The following is a 24,077-nucleotide window of genomic DNA, read 5'->3' on the forward strand; positions in this document are numbered from 1 at the left end:
TATTTTCGGTTCTGAGCTCGGGTCGTATATCAAAAGGTTGTGCCCCTAAGTTACGCCTTCCCCCTCTAACGTCAATTGCTGGACCCGCCCCTGCCTGTGGTCAATATTCTTGTATGGTATTTGATGAAAAAATCAATTAGATACAAATTGTACACAAAGATACATTAGTCTTATAAATATTTCTCGTTTTGAATACAGTTTTCAGCTAGTTTTGTGAAAATATAGATATCAACAAAGTCCATCATATAACAGGGATTAAGTTTGGGTTTTAACGATGTGTAGGCCAAATTTTATCTGGGTTCGGAGCATGCCCCACGGATATTTAGTTTAAAACTAGATTGATCGAGGGGGCATTTTAACGTACTCTTTCGGTATTTATAAATATTTAACTGTATTACGATGGCCTTTGATTTTAAGTACTCTAACTTTCGTTATAAATATTAAACAGTAGCGATTTTACAGTACTTGAAATCAATATGGCTGGGTTTCATGTTTTGAATTTTTCGGACAGAACGTGTGTAAGTCGCTGCCTATATGACATACGTCCCTGTAAAAATGCTAAAGTATATTTATAGGTCTGTTTGTACACTTACACTAATGGCCGCAATGTAGTTCAACTATTGATAATAAGGTCGCTTCGCTATTAATATGTGTAGGAAAACCAATGTAAAAATTAAACTTCCCATACGCTGTGTGGTAATTGAAGTCTGCACTACCATTCACAACTCGTTATCTCCTATGACGAGCAAACTGCGTTGAATGTACACAGCTGAGATATGGATATAAGTTTGTATTTATTATTGAAGACACTTTTTATTGGGATTGTAGTGCTAATTGTGTATGCGGTTGTCAAATTTTACCTTCACGTACGGAGGGTGGAGGCGAGGTTTAAAGGAATCAGGACTCCCCCTAGCCACTGGCTTCTTGGATCGTTCAGTCAGGTAAGACGTGCTATTTCTTGAACTTGTTTTTGTATGATTTGTATCGCCCTCATATAAATATTCATTATTGTTTAACTGCGCCTTCCAAGGGAGAGATTTACTAGTCACGTGATAACCCTAAAAAATACGTTGACTGATTCAATATATGATTTTGTTAAACAAAGTACTTTATTAAAAAGGGCTGTCTTAATCTATAAACAGATCAAGAACGATTCACACCAGAGGCAAGTTATTTTCATTTCTGATCATTTATTATCATCTTATTTGATTTCGATTAAAGTTTGTACTAGTCTCTACCCAAGTCGAGTTTATATGTAATGGTAAAATGATGTATACATTTCAAGTGACATTGTCAGGTCAAAATCTATCACTTTGATCACCATGTTCTGACACGTACATTAAAAAGAAATCTTACGTCATTTCTATTGTGACTGTGTAAGGACTCGCACTAGAACATTGAGTTTACATTTAATCAAAAGCAAACTAAGGGAATACTTTGTGATCAACATAATATTTTGTTTAATGAGAAGGCATTATTTCTCATGTATTTCAATAATATTTATTTCAATATATAAGCAGTCAGCCGTTATTTACTTTAAACAGGTGAACCGATATACACTTAAACAGCGACTGACCCTGGTTTTGGGTAGTTTACACAATGTTATGGAGACCGCTATTAAATATTAAAGATTGTTAGTATGAACGAATTTGCACAAAAAAGATTATGCAATACAGTCGCAACAAACCATTTCTTTTTGTAAGTACAAACTAACAGTCTTCAACCAATAATAAATATGTTGTATTCGTAAATACCTATTGAAAAACGTTTACAATATAAGATTTATATCATTTATAATACTCGCTAATACTTCACTAAGGATCACTTTAGTCTTGTAACTTTTTTTCATTCAAAATATTTTGTTCTTATTGGAAAAACTAACTGCTAGTTTATACCTCATCGAATGTAACATCGCATAGCATCACGTAGCCGTGTTTTTCAGTGCTAATTAATAAGGTCATAACAAATTGCTTTTATGCTTAGCGTCAACCCTTAGTATAAAAACCTATCTAGCTATCCTTAAAAACAGGTCAAGAAAAAGAACGAATACAAAATGAGTGACATCTAATGTAGTATATACATACTGTCGGTTTTTCAAAACTTCCTGGTTGTCGCTTTATTACTGCGTAGAAGATTGATAAATACAGATTTTGTAGATCAATCATGTTCAGCCTGTTCTTGAAATCACGAACAATTCAGCTTTAAAACCTATTAAGTTGGAAAGTAGCAAATGGTCTGAGATGGAAAAAAATGTTTCATTCATTGTCATGTATAATTAAGAAGAAAAAGGCAAGTGACACTGAGTAGTAATTTCTCCCTCCAGTTCCCGAAAGATCCCACGGAACGGATTTTTCATTTTATCAAGATTTGTAACGAGTACGAGAAAGATGGAATTGTCTTCCTCTGGGGATTTTTTCGGAAGCCCATCGTCATCGCCTGCACGCCGAAATCTATGGCAAGGATCACAAAAAGCAACGGTAAGTGAGGCATATTCCTAGTTAACGAATGGTCCGGCAAGGCAGTAGACGGGATATTCGAAAACAACAACAACCTAAGCGAGGCATTTTCATAGTTAACAGATGGCTCTGCAAGACAGTAGAAGGGGTATTCGGAAAACCCGACCGAAAATGAGGAATTTTGCTAGGTAACGAATAGCCAGGCAAGGCAGTAGACGGAGTATTCTGAAAAACCGACCGTAAGTGAGGCATTTTCCTAGGTAACGAATGGCTTTACAAGGCAGTAGACGGGGTATTCGGTAAAAAACGACCGTATGTGAGGCATTTTGCTAGTTAACGAATGACTCTCAAGGCAGTAGACGTGGTGTTTGAAACCACGACCGTAAGTGAGGCGTTTTCCTATTTAACGAATGGCTCTACAAGACAGTAGAACGGGTATTCTATAAAGGAGACCGTAAGTGAGGCGTTTTGCAAGTTAACGAATGGCTCTGCAAGGTAGTAGACGGGGTATTCGATAAAAAGACCGTAAGTGGTGCGTTTTCCTAGTTAACGAATGACTCTGCAAGGCAGTAGACGTGGTATTCGGGAAAAAAACGACCGTAAGTGAGGCATTTTCCTTGTTACCGAATGGCCTTGCAAGGCAGAGGACGGGGTATTCGAAAAAAAGCGACCATAAGTGAGGCGTTAACGAATGATGTTTCAAAAGAAATCATGTCGGTGTCAACAAACTCAAATCCACGATTTAACGAATGTGGAAGAAGTCTGGGATTAATCCAAACAAACACCTCCCTGATCACAGCGCCAGAAAATACATCGTCCTCGTCAAGAAACTGAATGATAACAATGTTCCTGCGAACCAGATTATTTATGCAAACATCGATACACAAAAACATTGCATCTATAAACAACTATAGCCACATAAATCCAAATCAACACAAGGAAATGGCCAGCATCCTGTACTCCAGTTAAAATACCCGTCTTCTTACTTGCAAAATGCTTATTCTTGGTAGTTCGCCAGCAATGCTCAAGTTCACACACTGTCAGAGTCACTGATTCCACATCAATTCCCACTTTTTCTGGTGGATTTTACAACATTTATGGTGCTCCAATTCACGGAGGTTATGTCCTTGTGCACATCCATCAAAATCTATGCTCTAATCGACCAGCTACAAAGCGAATTCGCACTATTGAAAGCGACTGTGACGTCATGCAGTTATGACATTGGTCTTTTTATTGATTTGCTTGATTTAAATGGATTGAAATATGTATTTTTGTAGTGTTTAAGTCAATCCTTTGAAAATCGGTTGATAATTGAGACCTGATTAATGGTTTTTTATTGTTTATAACAAAAAATATGTCGGGCTATTTTTCTTTCCTGCGGATGAAGCCTCCTTATAACACACAATGTAAATACTTCGCACTATGACAAGAGAAGTGTATTGAAGAAACTTTGACCTAGATTTCGACCGTAAATGAGTTATGTTATAAAAAGAATCTTAAACTCGTTTTTATTTTGTATCAAATTTATTAAACTCGTCATTTAAAACCGATAAAAACGAGGCTCTGCACTCTATATATTTATGATATTTAAGTTGCGTGTGATTTAAACCATCTGCTTCATTTTGTACTTCAATAGTCAGTCGAAGGGAAAATAATACAAAATGTAAAATAGCTTTTGCTGTTGAACACTTTGCTTAACTTATCTTTTTGACATTATTAAACAGAAATCGTGCTGCGACAATAACACATTTCATTAAAGCTGTGCTCACTAACGGTCGTTTTTTTCCGAATACCCCGTCTACTACCTTGCAGGGCCATTCGTCAACTAGGAAAATGCCTCACTTACGGTCGTTTTTTCCGAATACCCATCAACTGTCTTGCAAAGTCATTCGTTAACTAGGAACACGCCTCACTTATGGTCGCTTTTTCCGAATATCCTGTCGACTGCCTTGCCGAATCCTTCATTAACTAGGAAAATGCCTCACTAACGGTCGTTTTTGAACTATCTCAAAGAATGGTTTTGGTAGATGCTTTCTCTACAACCCTGTTCCTAGGGAAAATAATTACTTAAAAGTTTTTTCCTGTAACTAGTTCGTTACTTAGGCACTTTTTCTCGTCCTTTTTCAATTACATTTAATTATCTTAAAATCGAAACTTATAATGTTAGTACGTTCTAATAAATATAGACATATCGTTCACCGAAATATAAACAGGCGAGAATTTGAATAATACTCAATTTTCATTGGACCACAAATTAGTGCATACACTAATTAACGCTCTAATCACCGTGCTTATCATTTCTCTTTCAGCTCCTAAATCGCGAGGTCTTATTGGTATGTACCGATTGATCGAGCCGTGGTTAGGGGATGGACTCTTGGTCGCCAATGGCCAGAAGTGGGCCCGCAATCGCCGCCTACTCACTCCTGCTTTCCACTTCGACATCCTTAAACCTTATACTAACGTCTTTAATGCCTCTGCGGATGTTCTTGTGGTAAAAAGAATAGTCGACAGAGTCAGACTTTGGCCTGACAGTATTTTCTTTCAAAATTATTTATGAACGTCTATTGTTAGGCTTGGGCAATGCTCAATAGATAGATGGCTACCGTCGGGTAGACTTGAAGGATCATGTGTAAATGTTTTTCGATTTGAAATATTTTAGGTGTAATACAACAGGTTTTCAGTGCCATCTCATTACCTTTTGGGACCTTCACCTCTTCTCACTTCTATCATTCTGTCATTCTAAATTAAGAGAGATTAACATTTTTATAATAATTACGAGTATATGTTGTTTTTGTACTCATTGCCTGTACTCAATCACAAACTTCAAAACTTCAAAACATTACCCTCAGTTTATTATATTTGTTTATTTTATTTCTTGATACATTTTAAAATGAGTACAGATACAATTAAAAAGGGATCTTAAACTACAAAATGAAAAATGAATGTTCATTGATATTGATAATAAATTATCTATATTTTTTTTCTTTTGCATAACATGCTGAATGTAAATATATAGTGCAATTATTTAGTTCAAAGTTATGATTTTGATATTGATATTGATCTTAAGGAGTAAATGTATCACGAAATTGTCATTCCTTATTGTTTCTGAACTACTGAATTAAATATCGCAATTGAACTATTACTTCAAGGCTAAATAACATTCCAACAAACCAATGTACACTTATTCATGTCTTTGGGATTTAATAGATGTCTAGTAGAAGTTTTGCTATCAAAATAATATATGAATTGTTAACTTAAATGTTAGTTAACACAAATTGAAATTAAGATTCTTTCTTAAATAAATTTTAAATGCTGTCTAACTGAGTGAACGATACGGCAGAATACAGAATTATACATTCTTTTTTTCTAGGCGAAATTGAAGTCAAAGGCAGCTTCAAATGATCGATTTGATGTGTTCCAAAACGTGTTGCTATGTACCCTTGAAATTATTCTCAAGTGCGCCTTCTCCTACGAAAAAGATATACAGCAATCCGGGTAAGTTAAAGTGGCGGATCCAGAAATTCATAACTGGAGGAGGGCACAACCGGCAAACCCCCATCGAAAGATTTATTTCTCTGATGAATTAAAAGGACATGTATAACAACGCTGAAGCATTTCTATTCTTCATTCAAGAATACGTTAATAAACGATTTTAAAACAATTTGTATATTATATATAGGAGGGGAGGGAGGTTGGGATTGAGTCGACCGGGAGTCTTTTTCTTTGGGTATGGGGGTCAAAAACTTTCGTAGTATTTTGACCCCCATAGAAACATGACCACCCCCATTATTCTTTGGAAAAAATTACCCACGGGTCATACTATATCGACTTACGGCTTAAATAGTTCGATTCATCTACACGGAGTAAAAATATACCTGGATGTGTTGAAAGTCTTCGTAAGGGTTCATTGTACTGCGTGTATGGGAATCGTAATATTATGACCCGAGAGTCGATATAACATTCTAAGGAATAATTGCCGAGGGGTCGTCATTCTATAGGGGGTCAAAATAGTTCTTTACACGCCGATATGTCCACGTAGTCAATTGCTTTATTTTCGGTTACTTTGCTTGTCCATGTAGCTCCACTGTATCAACATTATTTAGATCCCTTTAAATCTTAACTTGGAGTCCATGTAAACCACGCATTGAATGATCAATATAGCCCTTTACAAAAGCACAAGGCTAAATGGATACGAGGACTAAGTTGTCTAACTACACTAGAATTTTGTTCTGTTTTTTATACGAAGACCCTATCTTTAAACCAAACCTTCGACCAAAAATTAGACCATTGGCATGTTTATAGTAAAAATATTGTCACTGGCTTTGTCCCTCATTGATATTGTCAAAGTTTACTTATGTCGCTTAATATTACTAGAATAATATTCATCAAGACCAGTATCTGATATTACATTGTAGTTCATATTATAATGATCGTTAACTGCTGCTTTGACCAGATGCTTGTTTTGTATTTTTCAGAGACACGAATCCGTATGTAAAGGCGGTCAACAGAATTACAGATTCTCTTGTTCAGAGATTCCTGTAAGTTTATGTAAGGCCAGAGCAATTATAGAATGTCGTTCACGTACGTTTACACGTTTGACTTGTTTGTATTCGATTAATTGCTGGCAAAAAGGTGCCATCGTTTAAAGATGTTAAGTATCGGTTAAAGCGAAAAATTCATGTGGCGTTTTGCTTACATAAAAATCCATTCTATTATGTGTTTGAACCTAAACTTTAACATATGCAAATGGAAATGGGATGTCTTTTCATTCGAATGGTGTAAACAAGAACTTTTGAAAAATGTACAAACTATCCATTGCATTGAAATACTTCCAATGATAAATATTTTTGCTGTAGTCATAATGCAAACTATTATCCACTTTGATTTTATTTTAACACATGCATGCTAGTCAATGCATGAATCACCGTGAAAAAGTTGTTTATGTATGTACCACAAAAAGCACGTTTGTAATTCATCATCACCAAAGGCAGGTATGTCAATTTTGAGTCACCGCAGACAAGTTGTTCATTTTTGTGTCACCAATGGCAGGTTTGTTTATCTTGCATGTTAGTTCATCACTAAAGGCAGGTTTGTCAATCATGCATCAAAAAGGCAGGTTTGTCCATCATGCATCACCAACGGAAGGTTTGTCAATCGTGCGTCACCAAAGGCAGGTTTGTCAATCATGCATCACCAATGGAAGGCTTGTCAATCATGCATCACCAAAGGCAGGTTTGTCAATTGTGCATCACAAAAGGCAGGTTTGTCAATCGTTCATCACCAAAGGCAGGTTTGTCAATCACGCATCACAAAAGGCAGGTTTGTCAATCGTTCATCACCAAAGGCAGGTTTGTCAATCGTGCATCACCAAACGCAGGTTTATCAATCATGCATCACCAAAGGCAGATTGTCAATCGTGCATCACCAACGGCTTGTTAGTAGTTTAAGATTCACCAAAGACATGCGTGTCAATCTTGCATCAGCAAAGGCAGGTTTGTCAATCAAGAAATAAAAAAAGGTAGGTTTGTCAATCATGCATTACCAAAGGCAGGTTTGTCAATCACGCATCACAAAAGGCAGGTTTGTCAAGCATGTATCACAAAAGGCAAGTTTGTCAATCATGTAGTACTAAAGACCATTTTGTCAAGCTTGTATTACTAAAGGCAGGTTTGTCAATCATGTATACTAAAGGCAGGTTTGTCAATCACGCATCACAAAAGGCAGGTTTGTCAAGCATGTATTACTAAAGGCAAGAGTGTCAATTATGTATGACTAAAGGCACGTTTGTCAATCATGCATCATCAAAAGCAGGTTTGCCAATCATGTATCACAAAAGGCAAGTTTGTCAATCATGTAGTACTAAAGACCATTTTGTCAAGCTTGTATTACTAAAGGCAGGTTTGTCAATCATGAAGACTAAAGGCAGGTTTGTAAATCCTGCATCATCAAAGGCAGGTTTGTATATCCTGCTTCATCAAAGGCAGGTTTGTCAATCATGCATCACAAAAGGCAGGTTTGTAAATTTTGCATCACTAAACAAAGGTCTGTCCATCATGCATCACCAAAGACAGGTTTGTTTATCATGTTTTACTAAAGGCATTTTTGTCAATCATGCATCACTTAAGGCAGGTTCATCAATCATCCATTACCAATGGCAGGTTAATCAATCGTGCATCACTAAAGGCAGTTTTATCAATCATGCATCACCAAAAACAGGTTTGTCAATCATGCTTCACCAAAGGCAGGTATCTTAAACACCAATTACCAAAGACAGATTGCCAATCATGCATCACCAAAGGCAAGTTTTTCAATCATGCATCACTAAAGTAAGGTTTATCAATCATGCATCACCAAAGGCAGGTTTGTCATTCACGCAACACAAAAGGAAGGTTTGTCAGTCACGTATCACAAAAGGCAGGTTTGTCAATCATGCATCACCAAAGGAAGGTTTGTCAATCACGCATCACCAAAGGCAGATTTGTCAATCATGTATCACCAAAGGCAGGTTTGTAATTCGTGCATCACCAAAGGAAGGTTTATCAATCACGCATCACCAAAGGCAGGTTTGTCAATCATGTATCACAAAAGGCAGGTTTGTCATTCGTGCCTCACCAAAGGAAGGTTTGTCAATCACGCATCACCAACGGCAGGTTTATCAATCATGCAGCACAAAAGGCAGGTTTATCAATCATGCAACACAAAAGGCACGTTTGTCACTAATGCATCATCAAAAGCAGGTATACCAATCATGCATCACAAAAGGCAGGATTGTCAATCATGCATCACCAAAGGAAGGTTTGTCAATCACACATTACAAAAGGCAGGATTGTCAATCATGCATCACCAAAGGAAGGTTTGTCAATCACGCATCACAAAAGGCAGGATTCTCAATTATGCATCACCAAAGAAAGGTTTGTCAATCACGCAACACAAAAGGCAGGTTTGTCCGTCATGTATCACAAAAGGCAGGATTGTCAATCATGCATCACCAAAGGCAGGTTTATCAATCATGCAACACAAAAGGCAGGATTGTCAATCACGCATCACAAAAGGCAGGTTTATCAATCATGCAGCACAAAAGGCAGGATTGTCAATCATGCATCACCAAAGGAAGGTTTCAATACCTCTCATAAGTAAAGTCAGGTTTATCAGTCATGCATCACCAAAGGCATGTTTTATTCAACGCAAAAGGCAGGTTTTTCAATCAAAAATCACGAATAGCAGGTTTGTCTCTTATGCATCACCAAAAGTTGGTATGTCAGTGCTTACATCACCAAGGACCGGTTTTCGACATTCATGCAATGCTCGAGACAGTTTCTTTCAATGTATACATTGTGTAGCAGTTTACGTAAATCATGCACCGCTTAAGACCGGTTAAGGAATTGATACATATTCAGAGGCAGGTTTTAGCATGCATGGATCGCTAAGGACGGGTTTGTTAATGTATGAATATGTCCTAATGACCTTTTATCAATGCATGCTCGACCTCTAGATGGTCATTAAATAGATCACAAATTTCTACCTAGTCAATGCATGCATGGAAAATAAAGTGAATATCTTTGACAATTGGCACATAAACCGAGCAAAGATGTTGGTATTTCATGACATTAATTATAATAAAATAAACGAAAAATGTATTGCTCTTTTACAGGTACCCATACATGCTGTTCGACTTTATCTTCTATAAAACTTCAGTTGGACGACAGTTTAAGAAGGACTGCAACTTTGTTCACAGCGTGGCCGAGGAAATCATTCATAAACGTAAAAATGCACTGGTATGTTATTAACGTACTGCCCATTGACATCATGAGGTTCATATTCAGTTCCCGATTTATAACTTATTTTTTTCGAAAAAGTAAAGATTCCAATTGCTTCCAATAAATTTTAAATTACGTGTGGCAAACATGCTTCCTGACTGTTATTTACTGAAATACCGAATACTATGTATAGACTTTGTAGCTTTTGACAGCAATGGTTAACCTGCGACATAAGTGGGGTTTTGAATACTTTCAACTTTTATAAATAGGACTAGACACCAGATTATACCACTGCAAGAAAAAGAGAAAATTGTCAAAACCTTACATCAAAATGATATCGTTGTGTACAACGATTGAATTTTACCTACTTATGTTCCACATACGCTTACGACACGATTTTGCGCATTTTCCCAATACGAAATTTACTGGGGTTGCTTACCACATAAATACCAGTAAATCACATTACATTGACAATATATTGAGGTAAATTTGCCGATATATGGACTTTCTGATTTCTAATCCCTTCAAACTCAACTGTTATCTCACTGCATTCAATGACAAAACCTGACCTTTCTTTAAAAACAGTGATATGAATGTTAACATAATACTTTGTGATCATGTCTTGTTTGACAGGATAGTGGCGAGAATGTGGCTCTTGAGGGTAAGCGGTATGTGGATTTCCTGGATATTCTACTGACAGCCCGAGATGAGGAAGGCGTAGGACTATCTAGCCTCGAGGTCAGAAATGAGGTCGACACTTTTTTATTTGAAGGTATAATCTGTTCAGCATTAATTATCTTAACCTTTTATCACCTTCGTGGATGTGTTGATCTTGTATTTCTCTACACACAAAATGTAGATACAAAATGTATTGCCATTCCATAGCATATGTGGAGAAATAAATGACTAGATTTGAATTTGTATTAATAGCTCGTAAACTCCTCTTGTAAATCACTTCATACTTGACACAATCACATCACACAAGTACAGAACTCCATGTAATCCTGAATACAAATTATAACCTTTGATCGACTTAACAGGTTTGGTTAAATGAAAAATATATACATTCACATGTTAGCCGTAATTTCCCCCCACCAGGTCATGATACGACGGCGTCGGCGATCTCATGGATCCTTTACTCGCTGGCGGAGCATCCAGAGTACCAGAAGAGGTGTCAACAGGAAGTGGATCAAGTGCTGGAAGGAAGGGACTCCGACTTTGTAGAATGGTACGAATTACTGGGTCTACCGTTATAATACACATGTCTTACAAGCTACAAGAACATGAATGTCTCAGTTCAAGATGCAAGTTTTTTTAAGAAGGAATGATGTAGAGTTATACAATATCGTGGCAATTAAAGCTTTAGGGGTTCATAAAAAATGAGAAATACCAGACTGATATCTATTGTGTTCAAATTCAAATATGTGTATCCAATTTAAAGGTCCGACATGCCCAAGTTTGAATTCCTGACTCAGTGCATCAAAGAGGGAATGCGGCTCCACGGACCTGTTCCTATAGTGAACAGGGAAGTCAAGGAGGACTTCGAGATTGGTGGTCGGAATATTCCAGCAGGATCAATTGTGCAGCTCAACATCTGGGCGCTCCACCACAAAGAGAGCGTCTGGGGCCCTGACCACATGGAGTTTAAGCCAGAGCGATTCTCACCGGAAAATGTGGACAAAATGTCTCCTTTTCAATTTGTGCCTTTCTCAGCAGGTCCAAGGTAAAATGTTTGTGTTAAATTTTAACTTTGCTTCTGGGAGCACAAATATATGTTCTTGGATTAAATGTTTTTTTTATCAATTAGGTACTTTTGACTTATAAAAACTAATCTAATGTAATTCCATGAGATTGCGTAAATAGAAACTTCTTTCTTTGAGAAATTGTTCATATAATGTTTCATTTCAGGAATTGCATTGGCCAGCATTTTGCAATGAATGAAGAAAAGTCTGTTCTTGCGAAATTGCTACGAAAGTAAGCTTCTACCCCTATCAATAATATGAGGGAATTCTTTTATACATACAGATTGTCCTTTGATTTTAAAATGGATATTTTTGTCACATGTTAAAAAGATGTTATTATTCTATTCTCTTTGTTAACATTATTTTCTTTTTCTTGAAAGATGTCCACTATTCATGATTCCGCTTCGCAGTGTATGCATTTACCATGTTTTCTTTTCTTGTTTATGATTTTTACTTGAAACAACATGAATTTGTGAACTATAATTGTAATGTTAAATTCTTAAAAGAATTGCCACTACTTTTTATTTTTAATATTCCAGTTTCACATTCCGCATAGACACTAGCCACGTAGTGAAAAAGAATCTGTCTGCGGTTATGCGGACAGTTGATGGCATGTTCATGTACGTTGAGGAGCGCAAAGCGTGAACAGGGAAATATGATGAATCAGTAAAGATATTTATGGTGAAGTGGGGAATGTATATAAATGGAATTGGCTTTCATTGGAGGTTGTTGAACATAATAACGAATGTATTTTTGTAAATATTTAACCTCATTCGTCGTAAGATATACCAGCGATTCTATAACGATCTGTTTCATTTTTGTTCTCCTAGTATTAACGGATTACATTGCATCAGGCTATTCCATAGAATGGGGCAACAAATTATATTCTTCAGCATTACGTTATTGTTCAGCTTTATCCAGACTAAACTGTTAAAAATGCTGAACGTGCTGTATAGAAATAGATTATGTGCTATTATTTTCATCAAGATCTTTAGAGAAATGTAAACGACTATCGTTTATTACAATCAGACACCTCGACAATATTCCATCGAAAACAACCGCGGATGTATGCCATTAGAAGAAGTTCGTAAAAGTTAGAATAATGATAATGATAATAATTAATTGTGATGTTTTGTAATTTGTATTACTTAGTTTCAAAGCTCGAGTTAAAACTACAATTACAAAATATAAACGTTGGTGAAATAACTGAACAAATCTCGTACTTAGAAATTGAGCGAAACAAAATTGTATCAAAACTTGTTGATGGTTCAATTCTTTGATCAAAAGGCAATTCATATTATAAACAATGAAAACATACAGCATACTTTTCAAATGTCGAAACAAAAAGTGCAGAAATAAAAACAAGGCACAAACTTCAAATAAATAATAATGTTACATATTTGTCCAAAAGAAATATTTAAGGAGCACCATATAGAGTTATTCTAATTTATACAAGAAAAAAAACACTAACTGAAGCTGATTAATCTTTATCAGTTTATAAGACTTCTCCAAAACCAAATTAAACAATGAACACATGTGAAGGCCTATTAACAGATCAAATGTTTCAAAGTACTTAACGAAATGAAAAACAAAGGAGGTCTAGGATCTGTAACTAAATCGTTTACATCTGGACATTCAAGTGTCGCTACTCCAAAAACAAGTTCTTATTTCCCTCGTTCCAAAATGTGGTAAACCTGTGGTCTCAATATTTTTTTATTTGATCTTAATTCTAATTCGATTAACGTAAACTTAAAACAGAAACTTTTGGTGTATTTGAAAAATCACAACATACAACAATTATAAACTTTAAAATAATGCTAATTAATTTTTTTCATACGTAGCGTGTTAAGAACAGAAACACTATGCATCCTTTTTGACCATTTCAAACTAAGAAAAAATCGCGAAACGGCTCTTATCTACAACAAAAACTTCCATGGGAACAAATGGCATCGCCTTAGTAACTACATACACATTTCCGTTTTACCTTTCTTCCTCATTATTATCTAACAGATGTCCCTTTTTTCTATAATATTAAAGTCTTTGAAGATAAAATAAATGATTTCCTGTTTTGGTAGCCATCAATATACTGTAGAATATTTTGTACAATGTATTTTCAATGAGATATACGTCCGTTATCGATATAAAAAGCACATATCATACAAATAATATGTACCTTTATAAATGTCTAAATAATATGTTTACATATGCTTTATTTGTGCTGTGTTATATATCGCTTGTTGATATTAAATACCAATGAACAAAATGCCTGAGTATGCATGATTGACAAACCTGCCTTTGTTGATGCATATTTGAAAAACCGACCTTTGGATATGCATGATTGACAACTCTGCCTTTGGTGATGCATGATTGACAAACTTGTCTTTGATGATGCACGATTGACATCCTGCCTTTGGTGATGCATGATTGATAAACCTGTCTTTGGTGATGCAAGATTGACAAACCTATCTTTGGTGATGCATGAGATGACACATGTGCCTTTAGTGATGCATGATTGATTAACCTGCCTTTGGTGGTACATGTTGGAAAAACTGCCTTTGGTGATGCTTACTTGATTGACCTGCCGTTGGTAATGCATGATTGACAGTCCTGCCTTTGGTGATGCATGATTGACAAACCATTTATTTTTGTAATGCATGGATGAAAAACGTGCCTTTGGTGATGCATAATTGAGAAACCTGCCTTTTAGTGATGCATAATTGACAAACCTGTCTTTGGTGATGCATGAGTGACAAACGTGACATTGTTTATGCATGAATGTCAGCCCTGCCTTTGATGACACATGTTTGGAAATGTCCTTCGTTTTGAATAATTGACAAACGTGCTATTGGTGAAACTAGATTGACAAAGCTGCATTTGGTGATCCATGATTGCTAAACCTGCCTTTGGTGACAAAATACTGACAAGCCTGCCTTTGGTGACGCAATACTAACAATTCTGCCTTTGGTGACGCAATACTGACAAACCTGCCATTGGAGGCATTATACTAATAAGCCTGCCTTTGGTGTAACAATACTAACAAGCCTGTCTTTGGTGACACAATACTGACAAACCTACCTTTAGTGATGCAATACTGACAAACCTACCTTTGGTGACGCAATATTGACAAATCTGCCTTTGGTGACGAAATACAGACAAACCTGCCTTTGGTGACATAATACTGACAAACCTGCCTTTTGTGACGCAATACTGACAAATCTACCTTTGGTGACGCAATTCTGACAAACATGTCTTTGGTGACGCAATACTGACAAACCTACCTTTGGCGACGCAATACTGACAAACCTGCCTTTAATGACGCAATACTGACAAACCTGCCTTTGTTGACGCATTACTGACAAACCTGCCTTTGGTGACGCAATACTGACAAACCTGCCTTTGGTGACATAATACTTACAAACCTGCCTTTGGTGACGCAATAATGATTATGATTGACAAACTTGTCTTTGATGAAGCAATAATGACAAACCTGCCTTTGGTTCCGCATTAATAACATACCTGTCTTTGGTGACGCAATAATGGCAAACCTGTTTTTGGTGACGCAACAATGGCAAACCTACCTTTAATGACGCAATAATGACAAACCTATCTTTGGTGACAGAATACTCACAAACTTGCCTCTGGTCTTGAAGACGTTTCAATATTCAATGATAGGTTTTGCAACTAGTCGGCAACGTATCGTAGAGATATACTCTTTGTATATGAGGGCAGACCTCTATAAACTCAACAACGAACCAAACCACAGTCATGGTGGAGAACCCAATTGACTTATTGGTCAAGTGCACGGCAAAATTTGTAAACAAAAGGCCTGATTTAGGTATTACTTTTTAAAGATTATTTTCTTATAAAAACCATAAACCGCGCAATAAAGAACACTTTTCATGGTTACGTATATAAAGTTGTTAGTTGAGCGCGGGAAGTAAAACACCCCCACAATAGGTTGAGCAAAACGCCTTCTTTCGTGTTCTACGAGTTTGTTTGATTGTTTTTTTTTTAATATCAGTCTCCATTTCCTGAAATTATAACTGTGCTATTTAGTACATTGTCCAAATGCAAAGTGATTAAGCAAATATATTTTACTTAACTGTATGTCACGTGTTCTACATGCGAAATGTAATAATACAAACGAAGGTAACGTGGAACACTCATCACAATAACATACAAGCTTTTTTTATCTACTCATTGCGGTTTTATTGTTGAAATACACGACGGAATTTTACTATAATAACACACTTTTCATTGATTGATGAAAAAAAGCTTATCAGTTTCCGTGACTCCGTCGGTCAAAATGTTTAAACGCGTCCATTCTTTTATTTCCAGAGACAAACGTTCAATTACGAGTTTTATAGAAGAGTACAGAAACAACATGTTAGCATCATTCTATGAAATTATAAAGATATGCACTGATAGTTGGGAAACGTCCGTGTACGTTATACAATCTAAAATGTCCGTGCACTTTATCAATTTCGTTTTTGCTCTTTTTTCGCTTTAAAATAAAACTGTAGCCCATGAAACCTACGAAATGCATAAAAATTGATTATCGTATGAATTACTTACGCATAACTTCAAGCTGAGCAATTTATGTGTCAGGAGTCGTGTACTTTGTCGAGATATTCAACTCCGAGAAATCAGTTGGTCAAGATTTTGATAAAAAGTTTAAAAGGACTTTAGAGAGGTTTATTGTTTTTATACGGCAAAAAAACTCCCAAGTAAGCAGGTCTATATCTTTAAAAACCCTACCTGAATCGAGACTTGTTGTTTACAATATGTGCCTTTACCTTGTCCGATAAGTCACGTGGGTTCTAAACCGTGACAGTACTCAGAAGGATTCTATGTTATGAGTAGTACAGGATTTGTGTTGAAAATGAAATACTCCTGCACAAAAAACAACGTTACTTAAGGCAGACAAAAACTTTTAATACACATCCAAGTTATAATTAGCTTATGTAAAATTAGATGTTGAACCTGTTGGAAATTGAGCCCAAAAACATTTCAACATTAATTTTTTATCAAACAATCGTTGAAGACTGATCGGTTTTAAATGTGATTTAAAAATGGAGTCATGTTTAACAATAAACGTCAAATACCGATTGTCCGTTAAAGAAAAAGAACTAGGTGTCTCTAATCTTAAGTTTTGCCTTTCTAAACTGGTTGTTAATGCACATATATCAACCTACATGAGATTTACCGAAAACATTCCATCTGTTTTTTTCATACGATATGAGCTGGATTATAAGAAGCGAGATCTAGCCTGTATGCATTTTCAACAAATACAAATATTTCTAAATTTGCGAAAGTTTTGGGTTCACTCACTCTGCACGAGTGCGTGTTTGTTACGAAAATATCTTATTGAGAATCATATCGAATGTCGCAAAGTCTAAATTGACTCGATTTGAAGACAACACTCGAAGCCAACTTTCTGCTCCGCTTCATGTTTAGTTATATCTTTTTATTATCTTATCTAAAACCATGACGTAGGTCAGGTATACTAATGCACAAAAATCATTTTTTTCTTAGGTAAACAAGTGTCAAAGGCAAAATTCATTTTATATGAATACTATGACTTTGACTACACCAATTAAATTATTAAGGTGCATAACAAGTAAGGTTAAGGCAATGCAAAGCAAATTTAATATTTTAATGTTTGAAAAAAACTCATAATAGCAAACACAAGTATATTAATTTACCTCATACTGAATATCATACAAGCATTTACAGTACACATAAATGATTCCTACTTTAAACATAACAAGGTAAACGAAACAGATTGAGTTTACTTAAAACTTATTATTACAGTTATCTGACAATTAACTTCTACTTAACTATTTTAATATCTAAAACATCATGGTGTATATTTTAGATTTTTAAGGTTCTGCAAATAACCTGGAAAAATGGTTTGATCTCCTCAGCAGTTTGAAATGAATATAAATTCCCTGTAGTTGATGTTGTTAGCACCATTCCATCATTGAATATAACAATGTATGCAGAAAGTATGAAATATTTAATTATTTAAAGTATGAGTCTTTAAACTGAATTATACATCTATAACATTTAAAAATAACAAGAGGGCCCTGAAGACCCTGTATTGCTCATCTGATACAATACAGATATCAAGAATAACAATCAAGTTCCATGAACATATGGTCATAAATGTGGCCTCTAGAGTGATAACATGCTTTCCCTATTACTTGACCTAGTGACCTAGTTTTTGACTGCACATGACCCAGATTCGAACTTGGCCTAAAGCTGATCAATATAAGTATTCTGACTAAGTAAATTAAACATACAGTCATAATTGTGACCTCTAGAGTGCTAACAAGCGCTTTCTATGATTTGACCTAATGACCTAGTTCTTGACCGCACATGACCAAGATCGAACTTATAAACAATCTGATCAACTTTCAGGAAGATAAGTCGTAAATGAGACCTCAGGCATCAATTTCTCGAAACTTCTTAAGTCCCTTAAAACAGGAATAGGCTAAACTGACTATTTTTGGTTTTCAATAATTTGGATAATATTTACTTCTTTAAGAGTTTTTATAATTTAGAATTATCTATATGTTAGTTAAATTAAACCATTTTTCATTTATCAAAATTCCATTCAAGTATGTATTTTGAGTAATTGAAGTAAGCTACTTAAGCCTGTTAAGCTTAAGAAGTTTCAAGAAATTGGGGCCTAGGGTATTAACAAGCTTTTCCTTCAATTTGACCAGGTGACCTAGTTTTTGACCACACTTGACCCAGATTCGAACTTGACCTAGAGATTATCAATATTAACATTCTGACCAAGTTTCAAGATACAGTCATGAATGTGACTTCTTTAATGTTAACAAGCTTTCCCTTTAATTTGACCTGGTGACCAGTCACCTAGTTCTTAACCCCAGCTGACTCAATATCGAACTCGTCCAAGATTTTATTGAGGGTAACATTCTGACCAAGTTTCATTAAGATAATGCCCAAACTGTGACCTCTAGAGTGTTAACAGTCAAATTGTTGACGACGGACGACTACGACGGATGACGGACACAGGGCGATCACAATAGCTCACCTTGAGCACTTTGTGCTCAGGTGAGCTAAAAACAAGCACATGGATTATTCAACAAAACATTAGTTATTGATATATATATATGTTGTAAACTTGTAATATATGCACAATAAAGCAATTTAACAGTTCACAACATTATCAGAACAAAAATGTACTATAATTATGCTTACATGAGCTCATTCATTAGCTCATTCAGATTAAAACTACAAAATTTATATCTTTTGCCAATACACATAATTGTTTAATTTTAACAATGTCACTGTATTTAGTACATAGTAAATTGCCCTCCACGAGCAAGAGTTTAGCAGCCTACTAACAAGATGATTGTAATGAACTATGATGTATTGATCTATTGATAGGGGAATACTCTCCAAGAAAATTGAAACATTTCTCTGAGTTTGATACATATGCAATTATTGTCTCTTATTTCAACTGTTCATGATGATTACCGTACTGAAGTCATTGATCCAAGATGCATAATGCACTCTGGTATAGGGTACTGAAGTGATCGTCCCATATGCCAAGTCTGGTATCCTGGATAAAATGTTACTGGTGAATACAGTACTGAGGTGATCAAATCCTGATGCCACTCTGGTATCCTGGATAAAACGTTACTGGTGAATCCAACTTACTGAAGAGATCAATCCCAGATGCCACTCTGGTATCCTGGATAAAACCTTACTGGTGAATACGGTACTATAGGGATGAATTCCGATCAGAAACATATTAACACCTAACTCATAATATAATAAACAAGGGTCAATTTGTTTACATTGACTAAGATGAAGAGACTATCACACTAACAAATGAAGTATGTAACACATACCGAACCTGTGGTGTTTTCATAAAAAGCAGAAATAGCCATTTCTATCATTCGGTAAGCCGCAAACTTTCAAATAATCTGACCAAGTAATATATATATATATATATAAAGACAGCACCATGGTCTGCCTACTCTATTAAGATTTTTTCAAAGCAAAATAAGATTTTTCCACTTTATTACCTTAGCGTTTATATAAAAAATGACATAGAGCCAAACTGAAATGCTTCCAGGGACAATAGCGCAGCAAAGGAAATGGCAAAAAAACACACACCAAAACTGAAAGATACATGTCAACTGCTAGTGTTTTCATGTATGAGATGGCTACATGATGTTTTAAGTATCTGTTTTGAAGGCTAGATTTGCCTTAAAATTAAGATTACAGCTCTTAACCAGTGTCTATAAGTTGCTTATTTACACCTGATTAGTATAAATCTCACTCATTGGTATCATTTACCAACAAACAAGTACTATAAAGTTAACGTCTTCATTCTGAAATATAAGATTCAGAGCTGCATCTCCTGGATCTAGATTGCAGGACCACTGCCATGGGCGAAAAGCCGCAGCAAGCTGAAGCTTATTGGCACATCATATTCTGCAAGCAAGACACAAAATCAATGTTTGACACAGAATAAGACTAATCTTCTTCTACTGTAAAAGTATGAAAAATGCATGTAAACACTCATTTGAGACATACAAAACCTTTTATGTAGGAATTATGCTCCAGTCAATTGTAAACACCCCGAAGCCCGGAAAAAAGCGGGGACTTTGACTTTCAGTTCAGCCAACCCAGGGTAAAATCCCCGCCCTACAGGGAAGAAATGATGTTAAAATACCCGCCAAATGCCCCCGCACTGCTATATTTTGCACCAAGACAAAACCTGAATGGTAAAAAACTTTGACTTTCAGTCCAGCCAACCCAGGGTAAAATCCCCGCCCTGCAGGGAAGAAATGATGTTAAAATACCCGCCAAATGCCCCCGCACTGCTATATTTTGCGCCAAGACAAAACCTGAATGGTAAAAAAACTTTGACTTTCAGTCCAGCCAACCCAGGGTAAAATCCCCGCCCTGCAGGGAAGAAATGCTGTTAAAATACCCGCCAAATGCCCCTACACTGCTATATTTTGCGCCAAGACAAAACCTGAATGGTAAAAAGAGCCCTTTTCCCCGGCTATCCCCGGTTTACCACTGGACCTGGTGGGTCCAAGGTTACAATTGACTGGTGCATTAATGCGATAAATGTGCAGAAAAGTTCATTATTTTCAAAAAATGTTAGATATATAGTCTTTTGGACGATTTGCAATAACTTTTTTAAAAACTCAAAGGTTAATCTTTACTAAATGATTACCCAGAAGCATTTTGAAAGCCTTTAAACCAGACTTTCTTAGAAATCTTTCTTACTTTCAGACAATATCCCTTTCTAAAAAAACCTTGCCAAGAACGGGTATGGAATTCTATCACTAGACCATGTTTTGATCAGGATTGGTTCTTGTCCTTGAAAATACCTCTGTGGCTTCAGCAACCACGCTGGCTATATTAAAAAAACCAGTAAATAAGTGTTTTTAATTTATTAAAGCTGCACTCTCACAGATTGAACGTTTTGATCAAATTTTATTAAACAATTGTCCCGAGATTCGCTACAGAAATAAATCGTTTTGGTGCCAATCTGGTGTACCCTTTAAGGCATTTTGAGTGTATTTATGTTTTTCTTTAATGCATAAAGGGAAAAGGTTCTTACCTCAATCCCTCTGCTCCCTTTTTATTGCTTTTGTCATCAGAGATGTAAATTTTTTCAATGTATTAACTTCAAGTAAATGAATATATTCATGGATAATTGACAGTATGAATGAATAAAAACTAGCAATATTTCTTTAGGGATACCATTTTGTTGCTGTGATTGTTTAAGTAAATGTTTTTCAAGATAAAAATCATATGCACACTAAATCAAACATAATTCTGCATCATGTGTAGTAAGTTGTGATACTGGTTTGCAATGAATGCAATGTTTGCTTAAAAGAGTAAACAAAATGTGCGAATAGATGTACAATACAGTCCAAAGACCAATGAAGGTCAGCAGTTTTATTAGAAAATGACATTATCTGAAAGCCGCAACAAAAACGGCATGAAAGGAATTCAATTCGGAAAGAAACAGTTCATCAATAAGCTATTGAAATAAACACTGATCATGATGTCATAACAAGCGAATGTTAATATCAAAGAGCAAGAAACATACTGGCAATTTATTTCAGGGAAACCTTAACAAAAGTCTGGTTTATTTCCAAACTTGTTGCCTCCAGTAATACATAACATGGCAATACCTGCAATGCTGAAAATCTGTCCACAGCAGTAATGTAAAAAACAGGTGGCATGGATGCATTCTGAAATACAAAAAAGTCTGTAATTTGTGCTAATCTTACATACCCCATTTACAATTGATTTACACTGAAATCTAAATCTTGTTCTAAACTATAGTAACACAACTTCTTTATGACCAAACATATTGATATTGAGCACTAGTACACTGTATGTACATGACTTTTTTATTTTGTATGTCATGTTTCTTTGCCCCAATTTATGGAAATATTTTATAACATGTTCAAGCCCGTAAGTCCGTTACGCTTAAGATTTATCGAGAAGCTGGGGTCTTATGCACCAGTCATTTGTAACAACGGCTAGCCCCCCCCCCCCCAAGTCTGGGGGTATACAGGGGATAGACGGGAAATGGGCCGTGTGTTTACCTTTCAGGTGGCCCGCAGTGCCGGGTGAATGCGGTTATTTTGTCTTCGCTTTAAATATAGCGGGGAATGGTCCTTACCTAGGGTGCAGGGGCATTTAGCGGGGATTTTACCATCTGTACGTCTCCACATGTCAAATGTCGCAGGTGTTTACACTGTAACAGTATTTACTGTCAACAACACAAACTTCTTTAGGCAACTCATTTAGACTTTTTTACTAATTAGCAAGCAGAAATGTTGACACAATGGCAATTTTATAACAAACTTGACCATGAGATTGAATGTGAGCAAGCCATTACAGTTTGACTTACCATTTGGGTGAAAAATTACTAAACGGCGATGTAAATTGAAAAAATGGAGCTGCACCTAATTTTTTAAGGTGCAGGTCTAAGAAAAGGCATGGCGGTCTAAATATAGAGGTGCAGTTGTGTATTAAAGATGTGCACCTACATCTTAAATATAGAGATGCAGTTGTATTTATGTAAGAGGTGCACCTCCATTTTAAAGTTTTAAAATATATATAGAACAGAACGTATGAATAAAGAATTGTACAGCTTAATAGCATACAGGTGCACCTGTAAAGTAAGTGTATTTTAGTAACATTGATGATTCTCTCACAAAGCCATGTTGTTTCATGGAAAGGGTACAGCAACTCTCAATCAGTCATGAGGGTTGGCAGGATGGTTCGCCTTCTCCACACTCTAGGCTGACTATTTAGTTACACTATTTCATACGATCTGTGGCCCACAGCAAAACCATCAACCCGCACTTGTCGATTTGTCTTTCAATCAATGTGTTGCTTGACACAAGGGGTCACTCGGCACTATTTATTTACAATCTTTCACACAATCTGCGAATCAAAGCAAAACCATTCATCTTTACAATCACAATAGCTCACAAAGCCATGGTGTTGGACCGCAATCGTCGCTTTATCTTTTCAGTCATAATCTTGCGCTCCGCCATGGTTTTTTTGGCAGGAGGGGAAACCACTCCCGCAACCTCCCCTTCCAACTTCTTAATTTAATAACATCTGTCACAAAACAATGGTGTTGCATTTCAGTTACCTGTTATTTGAACTGCAGTTGTGGCCAGTCGAGCTATCTGATTGGGAAGATTTGGTCCCTTGGGTGATCTCTTGGTCTGAGAATTATAAAAAATGTGCTTGTGTACTCTATGATACATATAATAAACAAATAATCCACTTTTGGTCGTATATTTTTACATATTAAATATTTTAATATTACATACAATCTTTATCATTCACATGGTGTCGGACCGCAACCGTCCATTGATCTTTTCAGTCATAATCTTGCGCTCCGCCATGGTTTCACCTGGCAGGAGGGGATACCCCTCCCCGCCCAACTTCTTAATTTACACAAAAGTCGTGTTGAATGACACAAGATTTCACCGATCACACAATTCCTGTATATCTTTTTAGTTTCAATCTCTCAACCAGCGTGTTGGTAATTGAAAGGTGTTCCCATCATTTGATCTCAGTCAAAA

At 36.0% G+C, this 24,077-nt stretch overlaps 1 protein-coding gene across 4 annotated transcripts; it reads left to right on the top strand.

Moving 5' to 3' along the window:
• Positions 1 to 612: 612 nt before the first annotated feature.
• Positions 613 to 14,239, top strand: LOC128237349 (cytochrome P450 4F6-like). 4 transcript variants are annotated; one of them, XM_052952777.1, is made up of 12 exons: positions 613 to 941; positions 1,143 to 1,165; positions 2,324 to 2,477; positions 4,766 to 4,789; positions 5,827 to 5,951; positions 6,932 to 6,994; positions 10,108 to 10,231; positions 10,847 to 10,985; positions 11,312 to 11,441; positions 11,655 to 11,936; positions 12,122 to 12,187; positions 12,495 to 14,239. In XM_052952777.1, exons 1-12 carry the CDS (start codon positions 777 to 779, stop codon positions 12,598 to 12,600), a joined length of 1,401 nt encoding a protein of 466 aa, XP_052808737.1. In that variant the 5' UTR covers positions 613 to 776; the 3' UTR covers positions 12,601 to 14,239. The 4 variants fall into 4 exon arrangements, with proteins under 4 accessions (XP_052808737.1, XP_052808740.1, XP_052808739.1 ...); XM_052952780.1 differs by lacking the exon at positions 1,143 to 1,165 and having other exon boundaries at positions 616 to 941; positions 12,495 to 14,238; XM_052952779.1 differs by lacking the exon at positions 2,324 to 2,477 and having other exon boundaries at positions 618 to 941; positions 4,766 to 4,947; positions 12,495 to 14,238.
• Positions 14,240 to 24,077: the final 9,838 nt, after the last annotated feature.

Source organism: Mya arenaria, chromosome 6 (genome assembly GCF_026914265.1).
Source record: "Mya arenaria isolate MELC-2E11 chromosome 6, ASM2691426v1".
Classification (NCBI taxonomy): Eukaryota; Metazoa; Mollusca; class Bivalvia; order Myida; family Myidae; genus Mya; species Mya arenaria.

What these genes read in the sequence shown, in the direction of transcription:
- LOC128237349 (XM_052952776.1), top strand. Translation starts at nt 777, where the DNA reads ATGGATATAAGTTTGTATTTATTATTGAAGACACTTTTTATTGGGATT. An exon ending in TTCTTGGATCGTTCAGTCAG is followed by an intron (nt 942 to 2,323) that starts GTAAGACGTGCT and finishes TTCTCCCTCCAG; the next exon opens with TTCCCGAAAGATCCCACGGA. An exon ending in ATAAACGTAAAAATGCACTG is followed by an intron (nt 10,232 to 10,846) that starts GTATGTTATTAA and finishes CTTGTTTGACAG; the next exon opens with GATAGTGGCGAGAATGTGGC.